The sequence below is a fragment of the Galleria mellonella genome, unplaced genomic scaffold, assembly GCF_026898425.1.
Source record: "Galleria mellonella isolate WM207_F2 unplaced genomic scaffold, CSIRO_AGI_GalMel_v1 utg905, whole genome shotgun sequence".
In the NCBI taxonomy this organism is placed as follows: domain Eukaryota; kingdom Metazoa; phylum Arthropoda; class Insecta; order Lepidoptera; family Pyralidae; genus Galleria; species Galleria mellonella.
This window is the reverse complement of record NW_026442174.1, coordinates 340,171-365,160: the sequence shown is the minus strand read 5'-3', so window position 1 is coordinate 365,160 and position 24,990 is coordinate 340,171. Positions and strand designations below refer to the sequence as shown.

Below are 24,990 nucleotides of genomic sequence, written 5' to 3'. Positions count from 1 at the left end.
TATATATATATATATATATATATATATATATATATATATATATTCGATATATTGATATACCGATTTATAGACATCGAATCGGCTAAAAAAGTCATTAAATTAAAATATATTATATATTTTAATATTATTTTAACATGGAAACAGCAGCTGTTTATATTTTAATTTAAAAGGTGTGATACTCGTATTACAGAGTACAGAAGCAAAACACTGATGGCAACACCTGCAAGGTGCCATGGCATTCACTGTCATGCCCATGTTTATGTTCACGTCTATTGAGAACGGTTACCACTTCACCTTAACCGAACTTTTTTTGCTTTTTCAAATATCATAATTTCTTTTTTAAATTATACCTGTAATTGTAGAACACTGCAGTGTACTCAGCCGTTTGTCAACGCGGGTAATAATATGAAAAAAAAAATCGTTCATTTTGATAAATATATTTTAATAATTAAAAAAAAAAACGATACAATATGATATATTTTAATTATGAATCTCAAAAGCAAATAATAGTCTTCTTGATAATTCAATTTAAACTTAATTGTTAATAAAGACAAGGTTTACTCTTGACTGAAAATATTTTGCAAAATTCAGAAAAAGAGGGTAGAATAAAAAATAATTGTCAGGGTGTTTGTTGGGTCAATATCAATTATACATTTGGAGTGAATAGTGTTCACGACAAATAAGCTTTAAAATATCCTATATTTTGCGAGTCAAAAAACCAACAGAAAAAGTGAGATTTAAAATGACTAATGACTTAATAACACCAGTATTGGTTTTAAGTGCTCTGTCTGAGGTAGGGGATAAAGTCATCAATCTAATCAAGTCCCAAATATGGGATAAGCATTTGTTATTTACAATTTTAACATCTTAATAACATCGCATTTATCATTGAATACATTCTTCTGGACGCCGCTTAGTAGACTTGTCATTTAGCACGCACATATGCTTTACTTTGGCCGTTTGTTTCTCAGGACTTAGTGAAAGCTTGTGCTATTTCGTTGGCGAGCAGCGAAGCGACGGCCATGTTTTGACAGTTCGCTATTACCCTGGTAGAGTCCGGCTCTATCTTGACGGATAGTAACACTAGATCTTGTGATGATATCATTCTTCCTGCAAACCTAAAACAAAGATTTACTATATCATTGGCATGAATTAGGGTAAATAATATCTTGTATTAATACAGGCAAGGCTTTTTCTATTGTTCTCTACCCTGTAAATACACTCTCATTATATTTAAAAAGGTAATATTTATCTTTTTTTTTATACAACTTAGAATGGCGAACAAGCTGACGGCCCACCTGATGGAAAGTGGTAACCGTCGCCTATAGACATGAGCAGTACCATGGACATAACAGAGTATACTGTTTCGCCCATGATACCCCCCATGCGTTGATATGGCGTGAATTTACTACCCAGTAAATTCACGCCATATCCCACCCTTCAAACTGAAACACAGCCATGCAAACAACTGCTTCACGGTTGAAACACGAATGGGACAGAGGTACCCAAACAATCGACTTATTAGTTATCTACTATTCATAGAAAATCTATTTAATGTGGGACTCGATGGCGTTCTTTAATATGCCCCTAATACCATCGGCTGTTAATAATCCTCTGCTGAACATAGGAATCCTCCATAAGGGGGATTTTTCTAGTAATATGGCAGGCGAATTGGCAAACGCAGTTAGGCTTTGATGTTTTAAAAGAAATGCTTCTGCCCATCCCTTGACCATGTTTAATATGTCTAGTGGGCATATATTATCATTTATAAAACTTGTGCTAAGAAGTAAAATACTTGGAAAGTTGTGGTAGTTGGAAGAAGCAGCGTTTACCTGAGCACGTCCCCCGCGGTCGTGATACCGCCGACGTTGGCCGTCTCGAAGACTCGCTTGCAAATCGCTTGCTCGTCTTCTAACTTTGTTGCTTTCTTCTCACACTGTAAATGTAGAAAAGAATTACATAATAAAAGATGTTTCCTTTTGGGTCTTTTTCCTAAAAAAAAAGAACGAAACTAAAAAAGTCTGCATGAGCACCTTGGTCCACTCGTTTCTGCTGTGATACAGCAGCGCTTGCATGCCTGCTTCGGTTTGAAGGCTTGATTATGATAGGCAATTTTCACTTTTTTATGCAACTTAGAATGGCAAACAATCTAACTGTCCACTTGATGGAAAGTGGTAACCGTCGCCTATAAACATGAGCAGTACCATGGACTTAACAGAGTATACTGTTTCGCCCATGATACCCCCCATGCGTTGCCATTCCTGAGGACTCAGGTGTAATTCTTCTGTACCCTGTAAATTCACTGCCATATGCACCCTTTAAACCGAAACACAGCCATGCAAACACAACTGCTTTACGGTAGAAACACGAATGGGAAAGAGGTGCCAAAGTAAACGACTTGTACAAACTCTCCCTCTGGAGTATCTGTGAGAGTATTGACACAACATCATAGTCCTCCAGATTGACAGTACATGAGTAGTATCCTAAGTGTATATTCTGTTACGCTGCTGTTTATGTCTATTGGTGACGGTTACTACTTTCCGCTAAGTGCGTCGTCAGCTTGCTTGCCAATTTGAGTACGTATCATAAAAAATATTGTAATTTCATATCGTGTAAAAGTCGTAGTGTTGTAACCTCGGTCATGCCGCGCAGCTTCCTGTGCTCGGCGGCCCAGCGTGCCTCGGACATGCTCACCGCGCGCATCAGCTCGCCCAGCGGTGGGCTCAGCGACACCGGCACCTCACCTGACGTGATTTATTTAAAAATTGTTTATCAATGCCTGGAGTCTAGCTATTTCAGAATGATTTAAACTTATTAAGAAACATGACGGACAAATATATTTATAACAATGTCTATTAAACTACTTAATTTGAAATAAAGTTTATTCAGTTTATTTCAAATTCGAGAGTAAGAGAGATTTATACATAAGTTGATAGATCAAGTGGATCACAGCACAGAAACAGGAATGGCAACGCATAAGGGGTATCATGGGTGAAACAGTACACTCTGTTATGTCCATGGTACTGCTCATGTCTATAGGCGACGGTTACCACTTTCCATCAGGTGGGCCGTCAGCTTGTTTGCCTTTCTAAGTTGTATAAAAAAATCTAAATTTCTTTTAATAAGCTCCCATAAATGTGTGGCAAATAAATTTATCAATAGACACGTTACCGTATATTTAAGAAAGAATAAGACGTTATATATTGCTGTGTTGTTCTATCGATAGACTAGATCTTGAGGTAAATCCATTATGAGAGTTATTAGAACTTACTTTTTACATACATACATATTTGTCACGCCTATCCCCCATTAGGATAGGCAGAAACAATGGAACACCAAATGCTTCGATTCAAACAAACCTCTTTCGCTTCTTCCACATTCATCAATCTTTTCATACACGCTCGCCGGTTACGGGTACTTTTAATTTGGCCCTTCTTCAGCACGTCGCCTATTTGGTCGACGTACCGTCATAGTCGTAGAATACTGACGGATCTGACAAAGATTACATATAAAGATCCGTCAGTATTCTACGACTATGACGATAAGTCCGTGTAGGGCGGCCCCTACCAACATGTCCATTCATTCTTACTCGATAAGTCTTTTGCAGTAATTTTTCTTCAAATAAAACGATTTATGAATGATGAAGTGTGGTCTCCAGTTACCTAGCGAGCACGCGAGGGTGAAGTCGATGGGCTGTATGGTGTCTGCAAAGTCGACGCCGAGCGTGACGGTGGCGCTGGCGGCCGGCGACAGTACTGCCACCGGCGCGAACTCGTGCATCGCCTGCGACCCCGACAGCGTCTGCCGGCACACGGTACAAAGCACACTGCATTCGTCAACTAATTACAGGGTTAACTATGCGGCCATTGGAATTTACATTGAGTACTTTCAAAGAGCAAGAGAGCGTCCAAAAAGCTCGAGGGCTCCATAGAGGAAAACGGTACTTCACCCTGAGACCAAGTTGCAAGTCCGGCCACACATGGAGTGCTGCTCACATCGGTGGCCCGAGTACCTAGACACCAGCTTGATTCTCTTGACTCGGTTCAAAGATGGGCTATGATGTCATGAGAATTGTTGACGATCCCAAGCTCACAGGCGGTATCGAGCTTTTAAGTCTAAGGTAAGACTGCCCCCCTTTGTGTGTTCTACCGCTTGTATAATGGATTGTGTTCTGAGGAATTGTTTGAAATGATGCCCACAGTCATCTTTTACGCACCGTTCGCCATCGACAGGGAATTCATCCTCACGCTTGAACTTAAATGATTGCCTACAGTGCAGTTTCAGAGAAATTTTCTCCCGCGAACGTTCAGGCTGTGAGAGATTGAGGTGCTGAGGTTTTCCTTTGAGACTACAGTATGGGGTTCTTCAAAATGGGTATATTAAGGTTTCTTCAGGGACGGCAGCGTACACGTGACACCCCTAGTATTTCAGGCGTTTTTTTTTGCCACCTTTGCATATTTAACTTTGTGTATTTATATTATAACAGGAATAAAGTGTGTTATAATGCATATCTAAATATAAAATTTACAAACCTATATTAATAAAGAATCTAATTCCTTAAAATAGTTTTCAAGGGGAATCACGTGGAGGTCGACTTGATTGAGTATACTGCCAGTAATCAAGCTACAATACACACTACGAACGGGAGTTTGGACGTAGAAAAAGGAGGTGCTTGACTTACCTTCTTGTTGAGCCTGATGTTGGTGACGTCGTGGTGCGAGTGGTTGGTGAAGGTGACCTCGAGCGCGCACATGCGGTGCGAGAACAGGTGCGGCGTCCGCGGCCAGCGGCGGCTGGCGCTGAGGCCGCCCCACACCACGCGCGGCACCAGCTCCACGCGGACGTCACTCGGCGCCGTGTACACGGGACCCACAGGGGTGATCGCGTCCTCTGTTACACCGTAACAATGTATAGACTGACTAAACAAGTATTGGCGTATTTAAGACTATTTTCAGGGGCGTGGAGCGAAGGGGGAGGGGGGGGGGGTAGATGGTTTATAACTTTTCATATGCATTGTGAAGAAATGTAACTGACCATCAGCGGCGACTGGTCCGCACGGTGGGGACAGGAAGCCCCCGCATGTAGGCGTCATGGTCGGCAGTGAGCTGGCGACTTCGTCTAGTTCCAGCAGTAGCTCAAGGTTTGACTTCTCACTCTTCTTTTGCTGTTCTTTTGCAGCCGACTTCACCGGTTTCTCTTCTTCCTACAATTACATAATTTTTATTGTATAATAACTCCATTTACCAGACTTAGAAACAGGCCAGTTAGCCCATCATGATGAATTCATCTGGAAATAAACATGATAGTTTCCAGGGGAACCGCGAGGAGGTCGACCTGGTTGTGTATATTGCTAGCAATATTAGATATATTATTCTTAGTCTCCATTACTAATAATCCCTTTCCCCCCGGTGACAGTCAGGTTGATCGAGAGCTTGTTTTATATTCTATGTTAAAAACAAAACTGACCTTGTGACTACTGTTATGGGAATCGTCCTCGCTCTCCGCTGAACTCTCGGATCCGCTTTCACTGTCCGACGACTCGCTACCGCTCCCGCTGCCGCTGTCGCTTGTGCCCGAACTCGACGACCTGTAATTTATGTATACACCCATTGTAATATACTCATAAATTTTCAGTACAATTAGGCTATTTTTAATGCAACTTTGAATAGCAAACAAGCTGACGGCCCACCTGATGGAAAGTGATAACCGTCGCCTATAGACATGAGCAGTACCATGGACATAACAGTACACACACATACTGTTTCACCCATGATACCCCCCATGCGTTACCATTCCTAAAGACTCAGGTGTTATTCCTCTGTACCCTGTAAATTCACGCCATATCCCACCCTTCAAATCGAAACACAGCCACGCAAACACAACTACTTCACGGTAGAAACACGAATGGGGCAGAAGTGCCCAAGCAAACGACTTTTTTACAGTCTCCCTCTGGTAGAGAGAACTATATTCAATGTATCTTAGGTCGCATGAATACCAAACATGTGCAGTGAAAGCAATGGGGGAGGGATTGAGGGGGGAGGGTTGTTAATAATGCGGACTACCAATCTCATTGTTAGTCAGGTCGACCTCCACGTGGCCCTCCCTGGAAACCATCGTGCTGAATTCTAAGTGAATTAATTACGATGGGCTAATTGACCTTCTTTTTCATCCTCACCTATCATTTCTCTCTGGTGCTCCGCCAGTGTATACCGTTAGCGCGGACGGGGTTACCATACCATTATTTACCATTTATTAAAAAAAAATGGGGGAGGGAGAGGGGGGGTTGTTAGTGATGATAATGCCTTATTTCTTGATTATACTAAACTGTATACGTGTCAATAAGACACTCATCATCATCATCATCATATCAGCCTTTAACTGTCCACTGCGGAACATAAGCCTCCCCCTTTGGGTTTTGCCAGTAGTTGCCACGCCTAGCAGGCGGATTGGCAACCGCAGTCAAGCTTTAGAGATGTATTAAGAGGGACGCTGCTGCCCATCCTTCGCCCTCACTTAGTCGACTCTTACGACACCCACGGGAAAGGAAGGGGTGGCCTATTCTATGTCGGGACCACATGGCGTTATTTATTATATAACCCATAGAAAGACATTATTTATTAACAAACTAGCGACACGCCCCGGTTTCGCACGGATGCACATCACATCACATTAGAAACCTCTAAAATTATCAATGTTTCTCTACTATATTATACATGTATTATACATATAAACATTCCTCTTGAATCACTCTATCTATTAAAAAAAAACGTCATCAAAATCCGATGCAGGGACAGACAGACGGGAAGCGACTTTATTTTACACTATGTAGTGACATATGATTCCAAAGATATAATTACCTGTAGTTATTGGCTTGCTTCTGTTTCTCGGGTTTCTTCTCTTCATTCTCGCTCTCTTCTCTGAAAGTTGTAATTGTATTTTTTTTTTTAAATAATACAAATTTATTATTTACATTTAAATTTTAAATAGTAAAAGAGAGAATGTGCGTGATGGAACTCCAACTAGGCTAAAACTCTAGGTCTCACCATTAGGAGTATGGACAGCATATAATTAGTTTTTTTTTATACAACTTAGAATGGCAAACAAGCTGACGGCCCACCTGGTGGAAAATGATAACCGTCGCCTATATATATATATATATATATATATATATATATATATATATATATATATATATATATATATATATATGGGTATATATATATTTTATGAAATAGTAACCCCACCCGCGCTATCGGTATACACCGGTGGGGCACCAGTGTGTTAGCCCATCGTGACGAATTCAACAAGCATTGTTCACGATGGTGGTCGACCTGATAGAGCAAATTGCTAGCAATGGGGCTGCCAAACTCCATCGCTAACAATCCCTTTCCCCCCGGCGTATATAATAGTGGATATATTTTAAATTTTGCATGAAAATGGTACTAACTCGTCAGAAGACTCTTCAGAGCTGCTAGAGCCAGATGATGACGATGAAGAGCCCGAGCTACTGCTCTCCGGTTCGGAATAAAAGCTTTTGTCTTTCTGTAAGAAAAAAATATACGAATGAGATGAAGCAGCATCGATGAACATGTAAAATTAGAGTTTAATAAAATCTTCAAAAGGAACTTCAAAGTTCATATACCATAGAGAGAAGAGTGGGAACATGGTCCGCCATCTTTGTAAGAGAATTACCCATATAATAATAATAATAAACATTATGTATACAACCCTCCACATGTATACTTCTCCAAAAAGCAGCAGTTTTAAATACATGTCGCCTGGTCCGTAAGCTCCTATCATTCCAAAAACACTTGGCTTTGGCCCGTGTCTAAAACTACCTCTAAATGAGAGATATAACAAATTAAATAAAAATAATAATAATAATTTATATATTCTTTATTGCACTTATAAATTACAATGTTAATGCATTTATAAATATTGTGAGCAAGGGTGGACTTATCTCTGACAGAGATCTCTTCCAGTCAACCCAATGCAGTTAGAAAACATGTTGCTAGGGGGCAGCTGAAGTGCTACAACTATTAATATTTAGTGTACATAAACAAATATACAGTTAAATAAAATATTAAGATACATAATAAAATATTACATAAATACATATACTATAAATAAATATAATATCTACCTACTTATACAGTGGATGTTAAAATAAATGAATATACTACCTAGAATAGAAATTTAGTTCAATGATTTTAAAACATATATAAAAATAAATAAATTAAGATTATGACTCAAAAGAAAGAAAATAATATATATTATTAACCCAAATTTGTATTACAACGTGTTCTTACATATAAAAATATATGTATTCTTTATATTATTCCCAAATTCGTGTATAGTATATATCATATATGTGTAAGTATATTTGTTATTCATATATATTTATTCGTTTATATATGTAATTTTAGTATGTATGTATATCAATAATTAGTAGTACCGCATTCGAGTATTCTGACACTTCCCTATGGTTGACTGGGAGAGAATGCTTTTTAGCATTAAGTTTGCCATGTACACATATTTGTACTAATGAATAAAGAAATAAAAAATATAACAATCAAAACTTATAAAAAAAAAAACATAATTTATAAAAAGTAAAGTAAATAATATAGCAAACACAGTTATAGAATAGAATAGAATAGAATAGAATATCTTTATTTCCTTTAACAAAATTAGCCTATAGTACAATATAGTTATGACCCCACACTAGGCAAAGCCTGTCTCGTAGAAGTCAAAGCAAGTAATTTTACAGTTATGGTGCGGCGAACATTAGATATGCGGTTATTAGATAAAAACAAAAGAACATTATTGAACGTTCCTGTCTCGGTGCACGGACAACCAATACTTTTGAATGGGACCGTTCAGACACTGGGACAATGTGCTGAGGATTTCATTCTTTGAATTCCAAATGTGAGCCCGGAAATTTGCGATTTCTTATTATAGCGAAGTATATAGGTATACGGATAACAGTATGTGTGTGTAGTGTTATGTCCACGGCACTGGTCACGTGTATAGGCGACGGTTACCACTGTGGGCGGGCGCGGCGTGGTGTCGGCGGCGGCGGCGGCGGCGGCGGCGGCGGCGGCGGCGGGCGGCTCGGGCCGGCGCTGCGCGGCCGCCAGGGGGCGCGGCGGCGGCGCGGGCAGCGGCCGGTAGCCCGCCGCCGCCGCGCCCGTGCACATCGACAGCGACCCCACCGTGAACTGCTGCCGCTCTGCAACCATCCTCACAACTCATACATACACTGTCTCCATACAAATACTAAGAAAAACCTAGATCAACCTTTTCATACAATTTTGCATAATAGTGCATACTGCTGCGACCAACAACTGAGGCATCGATGGCCGAACGTGCATATGTGAGCTGAGGCGTAGCCGAGGCACACATAAGTGAGTCCATCAATGCCTAGTTGTGGCAAAGGCTTGTATAGTACTTTTCTCAAACAATGCGCGGAAATTAAAAACACAATTTTACTTTTTAAGTTCAATGACGAATAACAAACAATAATAATTTTTCACGCGCCATAATATTCCTTTGTTTTTTTTTTTCAATAAAATAGCTTTCTATTTGCAAGTCATTTCGAAATTTAAATAAAACCTTTTATTAGTTACCTCCTTAGTAATCATGTTTCAAAGTAAAGGGTCATTTCATTTTTAAATTACAGGACAGATATGAGTTTACATAGTAATTTATCTGGCCGCAAAACATGACAGATATGGATTTTCATACAACTTTTGTCGGCCGCTGCCCGCATGTATCTGGCCAGTACGGCAATTTTGATTAATCTCGAAGAAGATTGTCAAAATAATGCTCACATTTCCAAGCACGTTTGAGAAATAAATAATTATCGAATGATTCCTTTATAACTTCTATATTTAATTTGTCTTATAAATTCTGCACCTTATTAATGCGCAAAAACTCATTTTATTTATCAAGTAATTAAATATAAGTACATAAGTATACATAAGTGTACATAAGTATATAGAACATTGATAAAAAAAACGAGTCAGCTAATTTGACAATTAGATGGCAAAAAGTTGACCCGTTTTTGAGGCTATACGCTCTATCTATATAATTTATAACCTAACATCACATACTAGGGGGGAAAGGGATTGTTAGTAATGGAGACTGAGAATCCTATTGCTAGCAATATACCGAACCAGGTCGACCCTCTCGCGGTCCCCCCTGGAAACTATCATGGTTAATTCCTGATGAATTCATCATGATGGGTTAACTGGCCTGTTTTCATTCTCATCTATCTTTCTTCACTGGTGCTCCGCCAGCGTATCCCGTTAGCGCAGGCGGGGTTACCATATCATTTTCACCCATCAAAAAAAAAAAAACATACTATGGCGAGACGCCGAGTATACACACAAATATCCTGTACTTTAGTCCTAGTATATACCCAACACACTTGCCATGCAGGGTAGAGGTAAGAACTATCTCGTATAAGGGATATATATGTATAGATCTAGCAGTAAACTGTAAACAACAGTTCTAAATCCCTCCAAGATGGCGCTCTCAAGCATGCTACTAAGAGTAGAAAATATGAAAGAAAATATGAAATGAATTTAGCAGTTGTTGATATAGTTAAATGCACTGAGTTTTTTTTTTAATGAATGATAATAGAATAGTTACCCTGCCTACGCCATCGGCATACATCGGCGGGGCACCAGTGAGGAATAATTGGTGAAGTGAAGCAGGTCAGTTAGTCCATCGTGACAAATTCACTAGTGAATCAATCACGATAGTTTCCAGAGGTAACCGCGAAAAGGTCGATTATTGTTATTTTTTTTTATACAATATAGAATGGCAAACAAGCTGACGGCCCACCTGATGGAAAGTGGTAACTGTCGCCTATAGACATGAGCAGTATCATGGACATAACAAGGTATACTGTTTCGCCCATGATACCCCCCATGCGTTACCATTCCTGAGGACTCAGGTATTATTCCTCTGTACCCAGTAAATTCACGCCATATCCTATCCTTTAAACCGAAACACAGCCATGCAAACACATCTGGTTCACGGTTGAAACACGAATGGGACAGAGGTACCCAAGCAATCGACTTTTGTACAAAGTCTCCCTCTGGTAAGAGAGACGCTACTGCCCATCCCGTGCTCTCCCTTACTCTTACGACACCCACGGGAAAAGAATGGGTGACCTATTCTACGCCGGGACCATACGACCTTAAAAATAAGCATAATAAAAAAAAACTGGAATGTCAACGCAAGGCACATACCTTTGAAGCTACTTTGGATGGTGGGTTTAGGTTTCTCCGGGCAGAAGACCTCGTGAGCCTTGGACGCCAACTGTCCCTCGTGCGTGGGGTTGAGGAAGCGGCGCAGTAGACGGGCGCGGTCCCGTACGTCGTAGCTGGCGTCGTAACGAGCTAGGGACACCACGTAGCGGCATAGTGCGGCCGTCTCCGGCTGTGCCAGCCACAGCTTCACCGCCAGCGACAGCAGCTGCAGCTTCACCAGCTCCTCCTGTACACCATCATCATCGTCGGTGCCCGTTAATGGATTATGATAATCATTATTATATCAGTCGTTATCTGTCCACTGCTGGACATAGGTCTCCCCTAATTGGGAGGGGGGGGGGAAGGAACCTAAATTTATAGGGTACAGAGGAATAACACCTGAGTCCTGAGAGAAATGACAACGCATGGGGGGTATCATGGGTGAAACAGTATACTCTGTTATTTCCACGGTACTGCTCATGTCTATAGGCGACGGTTACCACTTTCCATCAGGTGGGCCATCAGCTTGTTTGCCATTCTAAGTTGTATAAAAAAAAAACCTTTTATAAACCTATTTTAGCTATTAAACTCTTGTCTTTTTCTTTTGTGCTGAATTTCAAATTTGAAAGAAAGTGACAAAGCAGTGTGATAGTTGAAATAGATTCGTAGGTTTTAGTTTTTTATAATAAGGAAATTACCAAATAGATAGACAATTGATTTGTATCACTTCAGTTTATCATAATATACAAGAATAAAAGTACATTTCTAAGGATTACGTTATTATGTGCTTATATTTTAACTAGATTTATTAAATCGCAAAACCTTCCATACTTTGAATATACTAAACTACCCTAATAATGAACCGATTTCAATATTTTATAATCAATTTAATCAAGTATTTTAACTTATATTGATTCCATAGATATTAATTTTATCATATTTGGAGTCATTTTTTGCATTTTTTTAATTATAACAACTTTCTATTGCATAGAAACAACAGCCAACAGATAAAAATACACAAAAAGAGGGGGAAAGAGATTGTATTTTTTAAAAGGAAAATATTAACGTAGACACAATTAAATAAATTGTGTACGCCAGATTCCGGTGAAAAGTGTGAACAATATTTAAATATTACATACCATCTTTTATACCACCTTTCAAACAAAATAAAATTATTTGTATTTGTATAAAAAAAAGGTAACAATTTTTTTCTTTGAGTGTGTGTGTGTGTGTGTGTGCTACAGTAATATAAAATAGTAGAGGGTAAGAGTGGAGATTTTTCTTCAAATGGCGTAACAAATGGTAAAATTTTCCGTAACAAGGGAGCAATGAATCGTTTTTTTTAAGGGTGATAATGAAATGGTTACTCTGCCTGCGCTATCGGTAAACGCCGGCCTGGCACCAGTGAGGGATGATAGGTGAGGATGAAAGCAGGTCAGTTAGCCCATCGTGATGAATTCCACTAGAATGCATTACGATGGGCTAACTATGGCCACGATAGTTTCCAGGGGGAACCGCGTGGAGGTCGACCTGATAAGGTGTATTGCTAGTAACAATTCCTTTCTCCCCGGTCGTAGTGGTTGCGCGCGTCCCGTGACGTGATGTGGGGGTTTACCTGGTCAGCGAAGGCGGCGGCGAGGTGCGCCAGCACGGCGGCAGCCCGGGGCCGCGCGGCGCCGTGCTCGGCCACCAGCCACACGGCCGCCGCGCGAGCCGCCCCGGCCAGCCTGCACACATACATATATATATATATAATAAGGTAAAGAAAATCAAAATCTTGTAACAATGTGTATTTTAATGAAATGAAATAAATATTTTTATTTGTAAAAATATGGATGTATAAAATTTAAGTTAACATTTAAGTGAACACTTTTAGTAAAGATTGTTACAATTATTATAATGACAAATTTTGATATTTTAGATTTACTGATTTATTTAGTATTACATATATTTTAAGCGAAGTGTAAGGGACAAGTTGGCAAAACAAACAGTGAATTCAGGGGGGAAAGGGATTGTTAGCAATGGAGTTTGACAGCCCCATTGCTAGCAATATACCCTATTAAATCGACCTGCACGTGCTTCCCCCTAGAAACCATCGTGAACAATTCTTGTTGAATTCGTCACGATGGGCTAACTGGCCCGCTTCATCCTCATCTATCATCCTTCACTGGTGCCCCGCGAGCGTATCCCGCTAGCGCGGGCATTGGCCATTCCATTGTCACCCATTAAAAAAAAAAAAAACAGTGAATTCAGAGCATTATTCTGAATGAAAACCCTTATCAGGATTAGATTGGCAGTGTGGTGGTGTGCAGTGTGGTGGTGTGCAGTGTGGTGTGGTGGTGTGCAGTGTGGTGTGGTGGTGTGCAGTGTGGTGTGGTGGTGTGCAGTGTGGTGTGCAGCGTGGTGGTGTGCAGTGTGGTGTGGTGGTGTGCAGCGTGGTGGTGTGCAGTGTGGTGGTGTGCAGTGTGGTGTGGTGGTGTGCAGTGTGGTGTGGTGGTGTGCAGTGTGGTGTGGTGGTGTGCAGTGTGGTGTGGTGGTGTGCAGTGTGGCGTGGTGGTGTGCAGTGTGGTGTGGTGGTGTGCAGTGTGGTGTGGTGGTGTGCAGCGTGGTGGTGTGCAGTGTGGTGGTGTGCAGTGTGGTGGTGTGCAGTGTGGTGTGGTGGTGTGCAGTGTGGTGTGGTGGTGTGCAGTGTGGTGTGGTGTGGTGGTGTGCAGTGTGGTGTGGTGGTGTGCAGTGTGGTGTGGTGGTGTGCAGTGGTGGTGTGCAGTGTGCAGTGTGGTGTGGTGGTGTGCAGTGTGGTGTGGTGTGTGCAGTGTGGCGTGGTGTGCAGTGTGGTGTGGTGGTGTGCAGTGTGGTGTGGTGGTGTGCAGTGTGGTGTGGTGGTGTGTTGGTGTGCAGTGTGGTGTGGTGGTGTGCAGCGTGGTGGTGTGCAGCGTGGTGGTGTGCAGTGTGGGGTGGTGGTGTGCAGTGTGGTGGTGGTGTGCAGTGTGGTGTGGTGGTGTGCAGCGTGGTGGTGTGCAGTGTGGTGGTGTGCAGTGTGGTGGTGTGCAGTGTGGTGTGGTGGTGTGCAGTGTGGTGGTGTGCAGTGTGGTGTGGTGGTGTGCAGCGTGGTGGTGTGCAGTGTGGTGGTGTGCAGTGTGGTGTGGTGGTGTGCAGTGTGGTGTGGTGGTGTGCAGTGTGGTGTGGTGGTGTGCAGTGTGGTGGTATGGTAGTGCGGTACCTGTCGGCGCGCAGCAGGCGCGCGGCGCGGGCGACGGCGGCGCGCGCGGAGCTGGCGCCGCCGCCCACCACGCGCTTCACCACCACCACCGCCTCGCACACCACCCACTCTGCACCGCACACTCAATATAACTACGCTACCACACAAACAATCAATAACAATAAAAACTAAACAAAGTTTATAAAAAAAAAGAAATCTGCCAATAGAATTAAATTTGTAAAATTCAATCAATGTACAGAGCACATCATCAAATACACTACCTAATGTTAACTGTGGGGGGAAAGAGATTGTTAGTAGTGGAGACTGAGAATCCTATTGCTGGCAATATACCCAACCGGGTCGACCTCCTCGCGGTTCCCTCTGGAAACTATCACGGTTATTTCCTGATGAATTCATCATGATGGACTAACTGGCCTGTTTTCATTCTCATCTATCACCCTTCCCTGGTGCTCCGCCAGTGTATCCCGTTAGCGCAGGCGGGGTTACCATACCATTTTCACCCATAAAAAAAAATATTGATTGTTACCATTTAATTTTCCTATCATTTCAAAACATTCCACTAATTTATAATGCAACACATGATGCACACAGCACTGAAAATGTTTTGATAATCTTTTTCGTTATATATATTTTTCTCTTTTTTTTATACCACAAAGGTGGCTAACAAGCATACAACCCGTCTGTTGATAAACGATCACTGTAGCCCAGCCTTTCCCAAAGTGAGCGATAATACCCCTTGTGGGCGCTACAGGTCTGAAGGGAGGCGGTAAGAGACCCAGAAAAAAAAATGGGGGCGTTGTGTAGAGGTTAGGGGGATGATTTGTTGATATTGAATAATGCCCCATTTTTTGTGGTTTTTATTCTCAAAATGGGAAAAAAAAAATAAGTTTGGGAATCCCTGAAAAATAATTTATTCTCAAAAATAATGTATCCTTTTTGAAAAAGCCATCTTGTAGGTCTTTAGATAAAACCTCCAAGCCGGAGCGTTCGCGGAAGAAAATTTCTTTGAAACCGCTTTGCACGTGATCATTTAGGTTCAGTAATGTGAGAATGAATTCCCTGGCGATGGTGAACGGTGATGATAAAAGGTGGCTGTGGGCATTATTTGAAACAATTCCTCCGTACACAATCTGTTATATAATTCATCATATCGGCCTTTAACTGTCCTCTGCTGAACATAGCCAAGTTGGTTAGGATCTCCAATTTGAGTAGCTTAATGTGCGTCGGATCAGACGTACGGACGAGAGATGATTTTAAGAGGAACGGTGTCCATCTCTCGCCCTGACTGTCGATTTTTAAATACCAACGGGAAAGGAAGGGGTTATTCTAAATTCAGCACGGTGATATAATTATTCAATACAAAAAATATCTGCTTACCATCTTTGCTAGATAACAAATGCAGTAATCCATTGAGGCAGGTCTCGGTTTCAGACTGTATCTGCACAGCCAACCGGCCAATCGCCTGGATAGTGCGAGCGTGTGTTATGTGTACATAGGTCTGGAAGGCACCACAGGAGTGTGTTCTGTGTACAAGTTGGTTAGGATCTCCAATTTGAGTGTTGATGTGCGTCGGATCAGTTAAGGACGAAGAATGATTTGAGGAACGGTTCGAAGAGAGACTGTCGAAAATAAATTATTCAATTCAGCATGATATAGTTGAGGCGAGTGTGTGTTATGTATACAAGTAAAGAGTGCGTGTGTTATGTGTACAGTTAAGGCGAGCGTGTGTTATGTGTACAGATAAGGCGAGCGTGTGTTATGTGTATAGTTAAGGCTAGTGTGTTATGTGTCCAGTTAAGGCAAGAGTGTGTTATGTGTACAGTTAAGGCAAGCGTGTATTATGTGTACAGTTTAGGTGAGCGTCGATTATGTGTAAAGTGTGAAGATACAGTAATTATATAGTATGTACCCGCTTGGAGACGGTGAGCGCAGCAACGGAGGTGAGCACCACGCTCTGCACTTCAGGCGGCGCTCGCAGCAGCCGCACCATCGCCTTTGCCACCGGCGGCAACTCTTGTGCTGCATCAGAAACCCTATGGTTATGTCTCCATTTCGCTAATACTCCATTATCATTGCAGCTATCTATGGTGCTACTATTAAGCAGACCATATGGCTTTCTTTAAAGACAAGTGGAACAGAAATATGAGAAGTTAATCTTGGCTAGAGTCTGCGATAAACTTAGGTTGAAGAAGAGGAAGAAGTGACTGACCGGGTCCGCAGTGGTACATGAGCTGCGCTACGGCCATGACAACGCCGGAGTTCCTGCTCTGCAGCAGTGGCTTGGCGGCGCGTAGCAGCAGCCGAAGGTCAGGGTCGACACTGGCGGTCCGCGACTTGGATTTCTGCACCCCCTCGCCCTCGCCTTCCTCTTCAGGCTCACTTGATGACTCGTAGAACGGTTTCTCGGTCTCGCTGTCGCTGTTATACGACTGTAATAAAATGCAAAACCATTTTATTTTTATTTAAAAAGTAAACTACTGCACTAATTTAAAAAAATCTATGGGATCAATGTATAAATATATCCTTTCATATAAGATAAAAAAAAAAAAAAAAAACTAAATCCAACAGTGTTATAATGTCATCGTCGTCTTCCTACCCTTATCCCAATTATTATTTAGGGTCGGCGTAATATGTTTTTTATCCATATTACAAAAAGATTTGGCTTATAGTTTTACGACCGGCCACCTGCCTGACGTCAACCCTCTTTGGGAATGCATTTGTTGGTGGTTTCCGCCACCTACGGTATGGAGGAAAGGATTGAGGCAAAAAAGGAAGAGAACGTTGGAAATGCGTAAAGGAAATTGGTAAATAAGAGGAATAAGGGACTTTTGTAGGAAACGAAAGGGGGGGGGGGGCACTGTAGCGGCTCGAGAGGCCGGGGTCATATACCCATATGTCTTTATTCTAGAATCGAACAGCTTTCTAGAGAAAGACATCCCTGACGCAGACAGTGTTATGCGGTGACAAATATAAAAAAAAATACAATCGAATTGAGAAATTGCTACATGTTAAAAAACTATATGGTGATGTTTATTGAACAACATACATCAGTGTTGGGGTCGGGGAAACATGTCTTCGCGTACAGCGTGAGCATATTGAGCAGCGCCAGTTGTCCCCACTCATCCACGTCCGCCAGTAATGAGCACAATTTCCTGAAACAAAATAATTATTTAAATATTTAATTTTATAAGTACCTGCTACTTGAAAAGATATGCACGACTAGCTTTTTTTTTTTATAAAAATATCCCGCCAAAAGCAAAGGGCTTTTTTTTTTGGTGGGTGAAAATGGTATGGTAACTCCGCCTGCGCTAACGGGATACGCTGGCGGAGCACCTGTGAGGGGTGTTAGATGAGAATGAAAACAGGCCAGTTAGCCCATCATGAATTAACCATAATAGTTTCCAGGGGGAACCGCAAGGAGGTCGATCTGGTTGGATATATTGCTAGCAATGGGATTCTCAGTCTCCATTACTAACAATCCCTTTCCCCCCCAAAAGTAAAGGGCTATGATCATAAAGCCATCTTTATCATCACATAAGCCTGCCCCCATAAGAGGAGTTTTGCCCGTAGTTGGCTTGCTCATAAAGCCATATCTAGTGATATTTACACAAGCTATTGTTCCTAATTACCTGTAGCTCCTATGTATAAGGCTCATGCGGTCCCCACACACTTCGTTAAAGGCCATTGCAGCCGAGCCGACGACAAGGGGCGCCTTGTCTGATAATAACTTGTCTATTATAGACACTAATTCTTCTTTTTGGTCGGGGTCCAAGCTGAAAGAAAATTTGCTCAGTTATGTTAATAAATATGTATATTATTATAACGCAATTATAATTTTAAAGGAATACACGATCGCATTTTCAAGTGAAAGAAAGGGACAGCGTGCGATAGAGAGGGATGTATGTATATGTATGTATTACCTTTCTGTTGTATCATTGTACTGCGGATGACATTATGATTTAGAAAAACGAGCTATAAAGACGGATATTTGTAAAGATTAAAAATATAAATTCTTTTTTGAAAAGTTGTTCTATGAAAAATATCGATCCCACATATGTAATGATTTGTAAAATATTTAAATATTTATTTTTGTCGTTTGCCTGCCCACTCACTATTTCCAATGCCACTGTATTATGTTGACTGGAAGAAATCTCTTTTAGAGATAAGTTCACTATTGCTAACTTTACTAATATATTATTATTACTGTATGTTTTAGTGCAATAAAGAATATATATAATTTTATTATAAACATGTTTAGTACCTGTAAAGTTTCGGTATAGCGTGAGCGGCAGTTTTCCTCACATATGGGCTCATATCGCTGGCCGAGTCCCTGATGGCCAGCATCACTATGGGTACTATCATCGTGACTCGGATGGACGACAGCACCCGAAGGGCGCTAGCGCGGATCAGTTGATTCGGGTCCTGGTAGCATTTAATTATTAAAACTAATGTTAAAGTATTATTAAATTTATTACTACTTTTAATTTACAATTTTCTACTAAATGGAAGTTTTTAGAACTTCTGGTAATAAAAATAGTAGTCAATCTTCGAGTGTTGCCAGTCGCACACATACTAACAGTGGCGGAATTAAAAAAAAAATTCTAATCAATCAACTTCCGCAAAATAATTAAATAATAATTTAATTAGTTTAATAAAAAACTGATGATGATGATGAATTGATCTGAGACATAAAATTGTTGCCATGCCTGATATCTTCAAATTACATTCTATTTACAGATTTTGGTTTATGTATAATGTCACATTCTGATTGTATGGAGTTCAGTATTGGCATAAAGGACACATTCTTGTAACATACAATTGCAGTTGTCCATTTGTATTTTTTTAAGAGAACTGGCTAACTAAACTAAACTAGCGTTGTGCAGCTGTACTCACAGCATCAGCTAAGCACGTTCCTTTTGCATAATATGAAACACATGTTATATATAATATTACTGTATTTTCTGTGTTTTTCTGGTAATAAATATTTTTATTCCATTTTAAAAAGCTTATAAATAGGCAAATATTTCGCCTTAGACATCTGATAATCACTTGATAAAAATCATATTGATAAATTACGCTGGTAGGAGAAAAAAAAAACAATGTAATAGACTACTTTCTCTGTCTGTTCTCTCTTCGTTTTACTTCGTCATTTTTTTTTTTCTGTTGTATGTCTGCTGTTAAGTATGTGTATGTTATGTATATATTTAATTGTGTATATATTATATATGTATGTGTATGTATGTATGTATATATGTTTGTATATGATAATATTTATATAATAGTGCGCCACCTACCCTTTGTCTTTTTCTCAATGTCCTCTACCCAAAGGTTGTCTGGAAGAGATTGCTTAGCGATAAGGCCGCCTTTTGTATCACTTCTAATTAATATTTACTGTATTTGTTATTTCTCTTTTTACTTGGTGCAATAAAGTGTAAAATGAATAAATAAATAAAATACTTTTAGATAGCAGAATTAACTTTCGAGACAAACGATTCATTTCAAATCTTGTTTCGTGGCTTGCTTTCCATTCTTTAAGTGGAGGTGTAAAATGTTACATGAAGTTATAACCAAATTTTTCAATTTTGTTTCATGGTTCTATATATTCTCACACCCTGTGTATTATGGTTTTATTATAGCATAAGTCATGTCACTTACCTTGAGTGCCCGTTGGAAAGTGCTAATGGATAACAGTGCCAGATCCTGTTGTTCCTCAGCATATCTCACGAGATACACATACACCAATTTCTTCACTTCAATGTTCTTCGATACTACATTCTTCACTACTGCTGGAAACCTGCAATTATGTCGAAGACACTTCAGTGGTTGTACTACTTGTATATTATATTAATTTATTTATATTTTAATTGTATTTTAAAAATAATAAATACTGTAAATTTTAATAAGAAGTGAGAGAAAAGGCGGCCTTATTGCTAAGCAATTTCTTCTACGCAGCCTTTGGGTAGAGGACATTGAGATTTTTTTTTTAATTTTTTTGAGGCTTTAGTACACCTATGTATGCCAACCTCATTAGGAGTATTTGAATGTTAGGTTTGTCGAGACTTTGTACCTCTTTGGGTACCTCTGTCCCATTCATGTTTCAACCGTAAAGCGGTTGTGTTTGCATGGCTGTGTTTCGGTTTGAAGGGTGGGATGTGGCATGAATTTACAGGGTACAGTGGAATAACATCTGAGTCCTCAGGAATGGCAACACATGGGGGGTATCATGGGCGAAACAGTATACTCTGTTGTCCATGGTACTGCTCATGTCTATAGGCGACGCTTACCTTACTAAGTTGTATAAAAAAATTTTAGTATACACATGTTACATGGGATAAAGACTACCTTTATCCTGGTCAATGAACATATCTGAATTATACAGACAAAGTTGCGGGTAAAAGCTAGTATAATATAATTATGTTGGTGACAGACTTCTTGGAGTTCTATAAAACAGGGGTAAGAAGCAACAAGGTAAGAATTTTTCTATATATTTTATATATTTTTGATCGCCATTTTAAAAAAAAAAATTTTTTATAACTTTTTATTTTATATATATATATATATATATATATATATATATATATATATATATATATATATATATATATATATATATATATATATATAATATTGACAATAAAGCAATTGATAAGTCTTATATTGTTAATTTATTGAGCCTTCTTATCTACCAGTTCACAATAAATAAGTAGACAGGAACATTGTTGACCATTGATTATATAAATTGCTCACATTTCATCAAGTAACAATAATATGATAAGGGCAGTGTTTACTCTGCTGATATAGTTAGAATCTCTCGACTTTAAATTTGAGGTTAGAAATTGTATGCAGTACTAATCTAGTTCTTGCTGGATTTTCTAAAATAAAATAATTTAATATGTTCTTTATACTAACAAGTCAGATGCATCCCTTCCTTTTGCTATCATGCCAATGATCCTCTTCATCGCCTCTAGTTTTAAGGAGTCTTTAGATCCATCCAGCATCATTTTCAGATCATCATTCCTGTAAAGTATTGACATGATAATAACCTAATTATTTTTATGAGTTCCATGATGAGTATGGGAAAAGTATTACCTAGTGCCTATAGGCAATGGTGTTAGTAATGCAGACTATCAGTCCCATTTCTAGTTATATACCCTGTTAGATCAACCTCCATGTGGTTCCCCTTGGAAACCTTCATGCTGAATTCTAGGTGTATTCATCACAATGGGCTAACTGAATTGCCTTTTAATTCTCACCTATCATTCCTCATGGGTATCCCGCTAGTATAGACCATTAACACAGGGATTATTATGCCATTATCACCCATTTGAAACCACCAGCTTGTTTGCCAATCCAAGTTGTTTATGAAAGAGTAATCATTTTATTTCCAGAAACTACATATTGTTAGGATGATAATTTCTAGAAATTAAAAAGGTGTTTAAAGTAGTAACTGTTATTACTTAAGTATCAATTAATTTGATTATTTACAATGATAAAAAAAATTGGTGGTTCTTTTTAAAAAAAAAAAGAGTCGTCATTTTGTTCATATTTAGATTCCACACAAAACTACTATGACACAAAAACATGGCCATAGCTAGGGGTGATAGTGGGTGACATTGATGGGCAATGTCCTTCCATAAAAAGGTCCAATGCCCTATCTTAAAATTTTAACGTTCCAAGAAAATTAGACATATTCACTTTTTCAAAGTTACTTAATTATGGCTTCAGCCATACCAAAAAACTCTTTTGCCCTATTTTAAATTTGGATCTAGCTATGGCCCTGCACAAAAATAATGCCATAACTATTAATGTCATACTCATAAGTATTTACCTCTTATCATTAAGTTTACCCATCTTCATGTCAATATATACATGTAAATATGTATTTTATTAAATAATACTTACATAAGATAAATATATGATCTCGGACATTAATAAATGAAACACTTTAATGAGAGAGTGTTGGTGGTTTCAATACAATTTTGTAAACAGATATAAAGATAGTATGATTAAGTACTTAGGTCAATTAATGTGTAACACAAATAACTATGTTAGGAATATACTCTATTAGGTCGACCTCTATGTAGTTTATCTCAGAAACTATCATAGGTAGTACTTGTGGAATTCATCATGATGGGCTAATTGACCTGCGTTCATCTTCATGTCATTTCTCAGTGGTGCCCCGCCAGCGTGTATCGATGGTGCACGCAGAGCTACCATTTCATTCCCATCCATTAAAAAAGGGTATATCTTTCAGATAAAAAAATTTCCAAATCGGTTTACAACTAACAGAGTTATTAAGTAACAAATATAAAAAAATTACAACCGAATTGAGAATTTTCTTTTTTTTAAACGGTTAAAAAAAGTAGCTATGCTAAGTACTTATCAAAAGGGGTAACCTTTTTAAATATTTGGTTACAGACAATATTATTTATAATGAAATAAGGTTTATAGGATATTTTAAAAGGTATTTATTTTGTAAACAGAAAAAAACATATACAATAAATATTACTTCTTATAATCCGGCTGGAAGAAGGCTCCTGATGCTGGATCATTCGCTGGATACTCCACTTCTCCTGTGACCACCGTAACATTATTATATGATGATATGCTCGTCATTTTCACTATATTTTGGATTCACACATTTACTTATTCACTTATTTGTATTTATATTTCAATTAAAACAAAATATTAAAACACCCTTTCACTAAATGGCTATTTGTTGACGTTAACGTCGTTGATTGATGTATGACTGACAGTTAAACTGATAATTTGATGTTGCAATTAATGTTACTAACATTTGAGCCATTTCCCTTAATTTTAGGGAATTAAATAAAAAAATATTCAAAAAGTAGATCTAGGTATTTTGAAATATCCTCGTTGACCTAAAAATTTGGCTTTCTTTTCGCTGCAATATATCTATATATGTCGGTACCAAAAGACTTTATAAAGTTTTGCAATCTTTTTGTTACTGGCGCTAATTTCAAACTTTCTCGTACTTATTATTCTATTCATGTAACTTTTTCTATTAAACCGAAGTATATTTTTTAATTTCACAAATCCATACAAGGTGACACGTATAGTAAATGTAAATACTTGCATACGATATGTATCTATTTCAAGTTTAAGAAAAGAATAGAATGGAACTTCGGAAAATAAAAAGAATGATTGAATTGTTTATCTGTACCATATCTCTGTGAAATCAACATAAATTTTTGTTAAGTATTTTCTAGAAGCAAAATTATTACAAATAACAAAATATTTAAATGGTTTCTTTAGTTGAAAAAATCGTAATCTATTTATTTATATATTATTTAAAACAGAATAAAATGAAACAGAATAGAATAGAAATAAGTTTTATTCAAATAGACTTGTCTATAAGCTCTTATAAAATGCCATTTTCATGGTTTTGCTGTTGGGTTAGGAATGTTGTCATCAGAAGAACCCACAATAAGTTAACAGTTACACTTTTTAATTATATTTTTATTTTCGTTTGTCCTAACTCCTGACTGATTCATCTACGGACAGCTATTTTTTTATTTTAGAATGGCAAACAAGCTGACGGCCCACCTGATGGAAAGTGGTAACCGTCATAGACATGAGCAAAATCATTACAAGTTTAAAACTTGGAATTTTGGTATTTGATATATTTTATGATGTAAACATCTACTAAGGAAAAGTTTTCGGAAATTCTACCTCGAAAAGGGCGGAATAAGGAATAAATAGTTGTATTGGAATATATTATTTTAAAAGTTAGAATCATGGCATTTCATATCCACACTTCTATTTAGAAATTTATAAATACGTATTTCAAGGTTTTTGAATATTTGTCCCCTAATAGGGTGTATTAGAGGTCGAAGTATACCAGGTATAAAATAAATAAACACCAATAAAAAATACCAACTTGACGTCAATTTATTGTTAAGAACCTTGTTTTATACAAATATATCATACTTAATTTGTATTTACATTTTTATTGAGCAATTCGTCTATAACATCGATGTACAAAATACAAACGAAAATACAATTAATACAAATTATTTTGTACAACGCTATATATTTACAAATTATTCAATATTTTATTTTTTTCTTACATAATTATTAGCAAGTAATCACAGTTCATATACCTACCTATTAAATAGATTGTTAAGCATATTAGTAACTTCATTGTTTTAATAAGAATTCCCCTTTTTATATATGTATTTACCTTAGATTACATAGATAGAGAATCGAGCCTCAAAAACGGGTCAACTTTACGTGTGCTAATTTTCAAATTACTTGACTCGGTTTTTTTATAAGTGTTTTATATACTTATAGATATAATGTATTTTGACATATGTATATTTAATTATTTAATGAATTAAATAAGTTTTTCGCATTAAAAAGGTGCAACAAACTAAATATAGTAGTTGTAAAGGAAACACTCATAAATATTTATCACGCAAAATTGTATGAAAATGTTGACCCGCTTTTCTCGAAGTATTTGTATGGTGGTATCTATATAATATAAGGTCT

The 24,990-nt window shown here is 38.5% G+C and overlaps 1 protein-coding gene across 1 annotated transcript; it reads right to left on the bottom strand.

The window, feature by feature from the left end:
* Window positions 1-420: 420 nt before the first annotated feature.
* LOC113523142 (AP-3 complex subunit beta-2) lies at window positions 421-23,217 on the bottom strand. The gene is given in 23 exon segments (XM_052902497.1): window positions 421-1,118; window positions 1,833-1,936; window positions 2,635-2,744; window positions 3,663-3,801; window positions 4,682-4,890; window positions 5,035-5,203; window positions 5,467-5,587; window positions 6,858-6,917; window positions 7,448-7,542; window positions 9,042-9,229; window positions 11,259-11,505; window positions 12,874-12,985; window positions 14,479-14,587; window positions 15,856-16,061; window positions 16,063-16,097; window positions 16,388-16,497; window positions 16,688-16,907; window positions 17,525-17,630; window positions 18,108-18,251; window positions 18,740-18,900; window positions 20,134-20,272; window positions 21,388-21,495; window positions 22,988-23,217. Coding segments are annotated over 23 exon segments (3,150 nt in total). The 5' UTR covers window positions 23,095-23,217; the 3' UTR covers window positions 421-967.
* Between the last annotated feature and the right edge of the window lie 1,773 nt (window positions 23,218-24,990).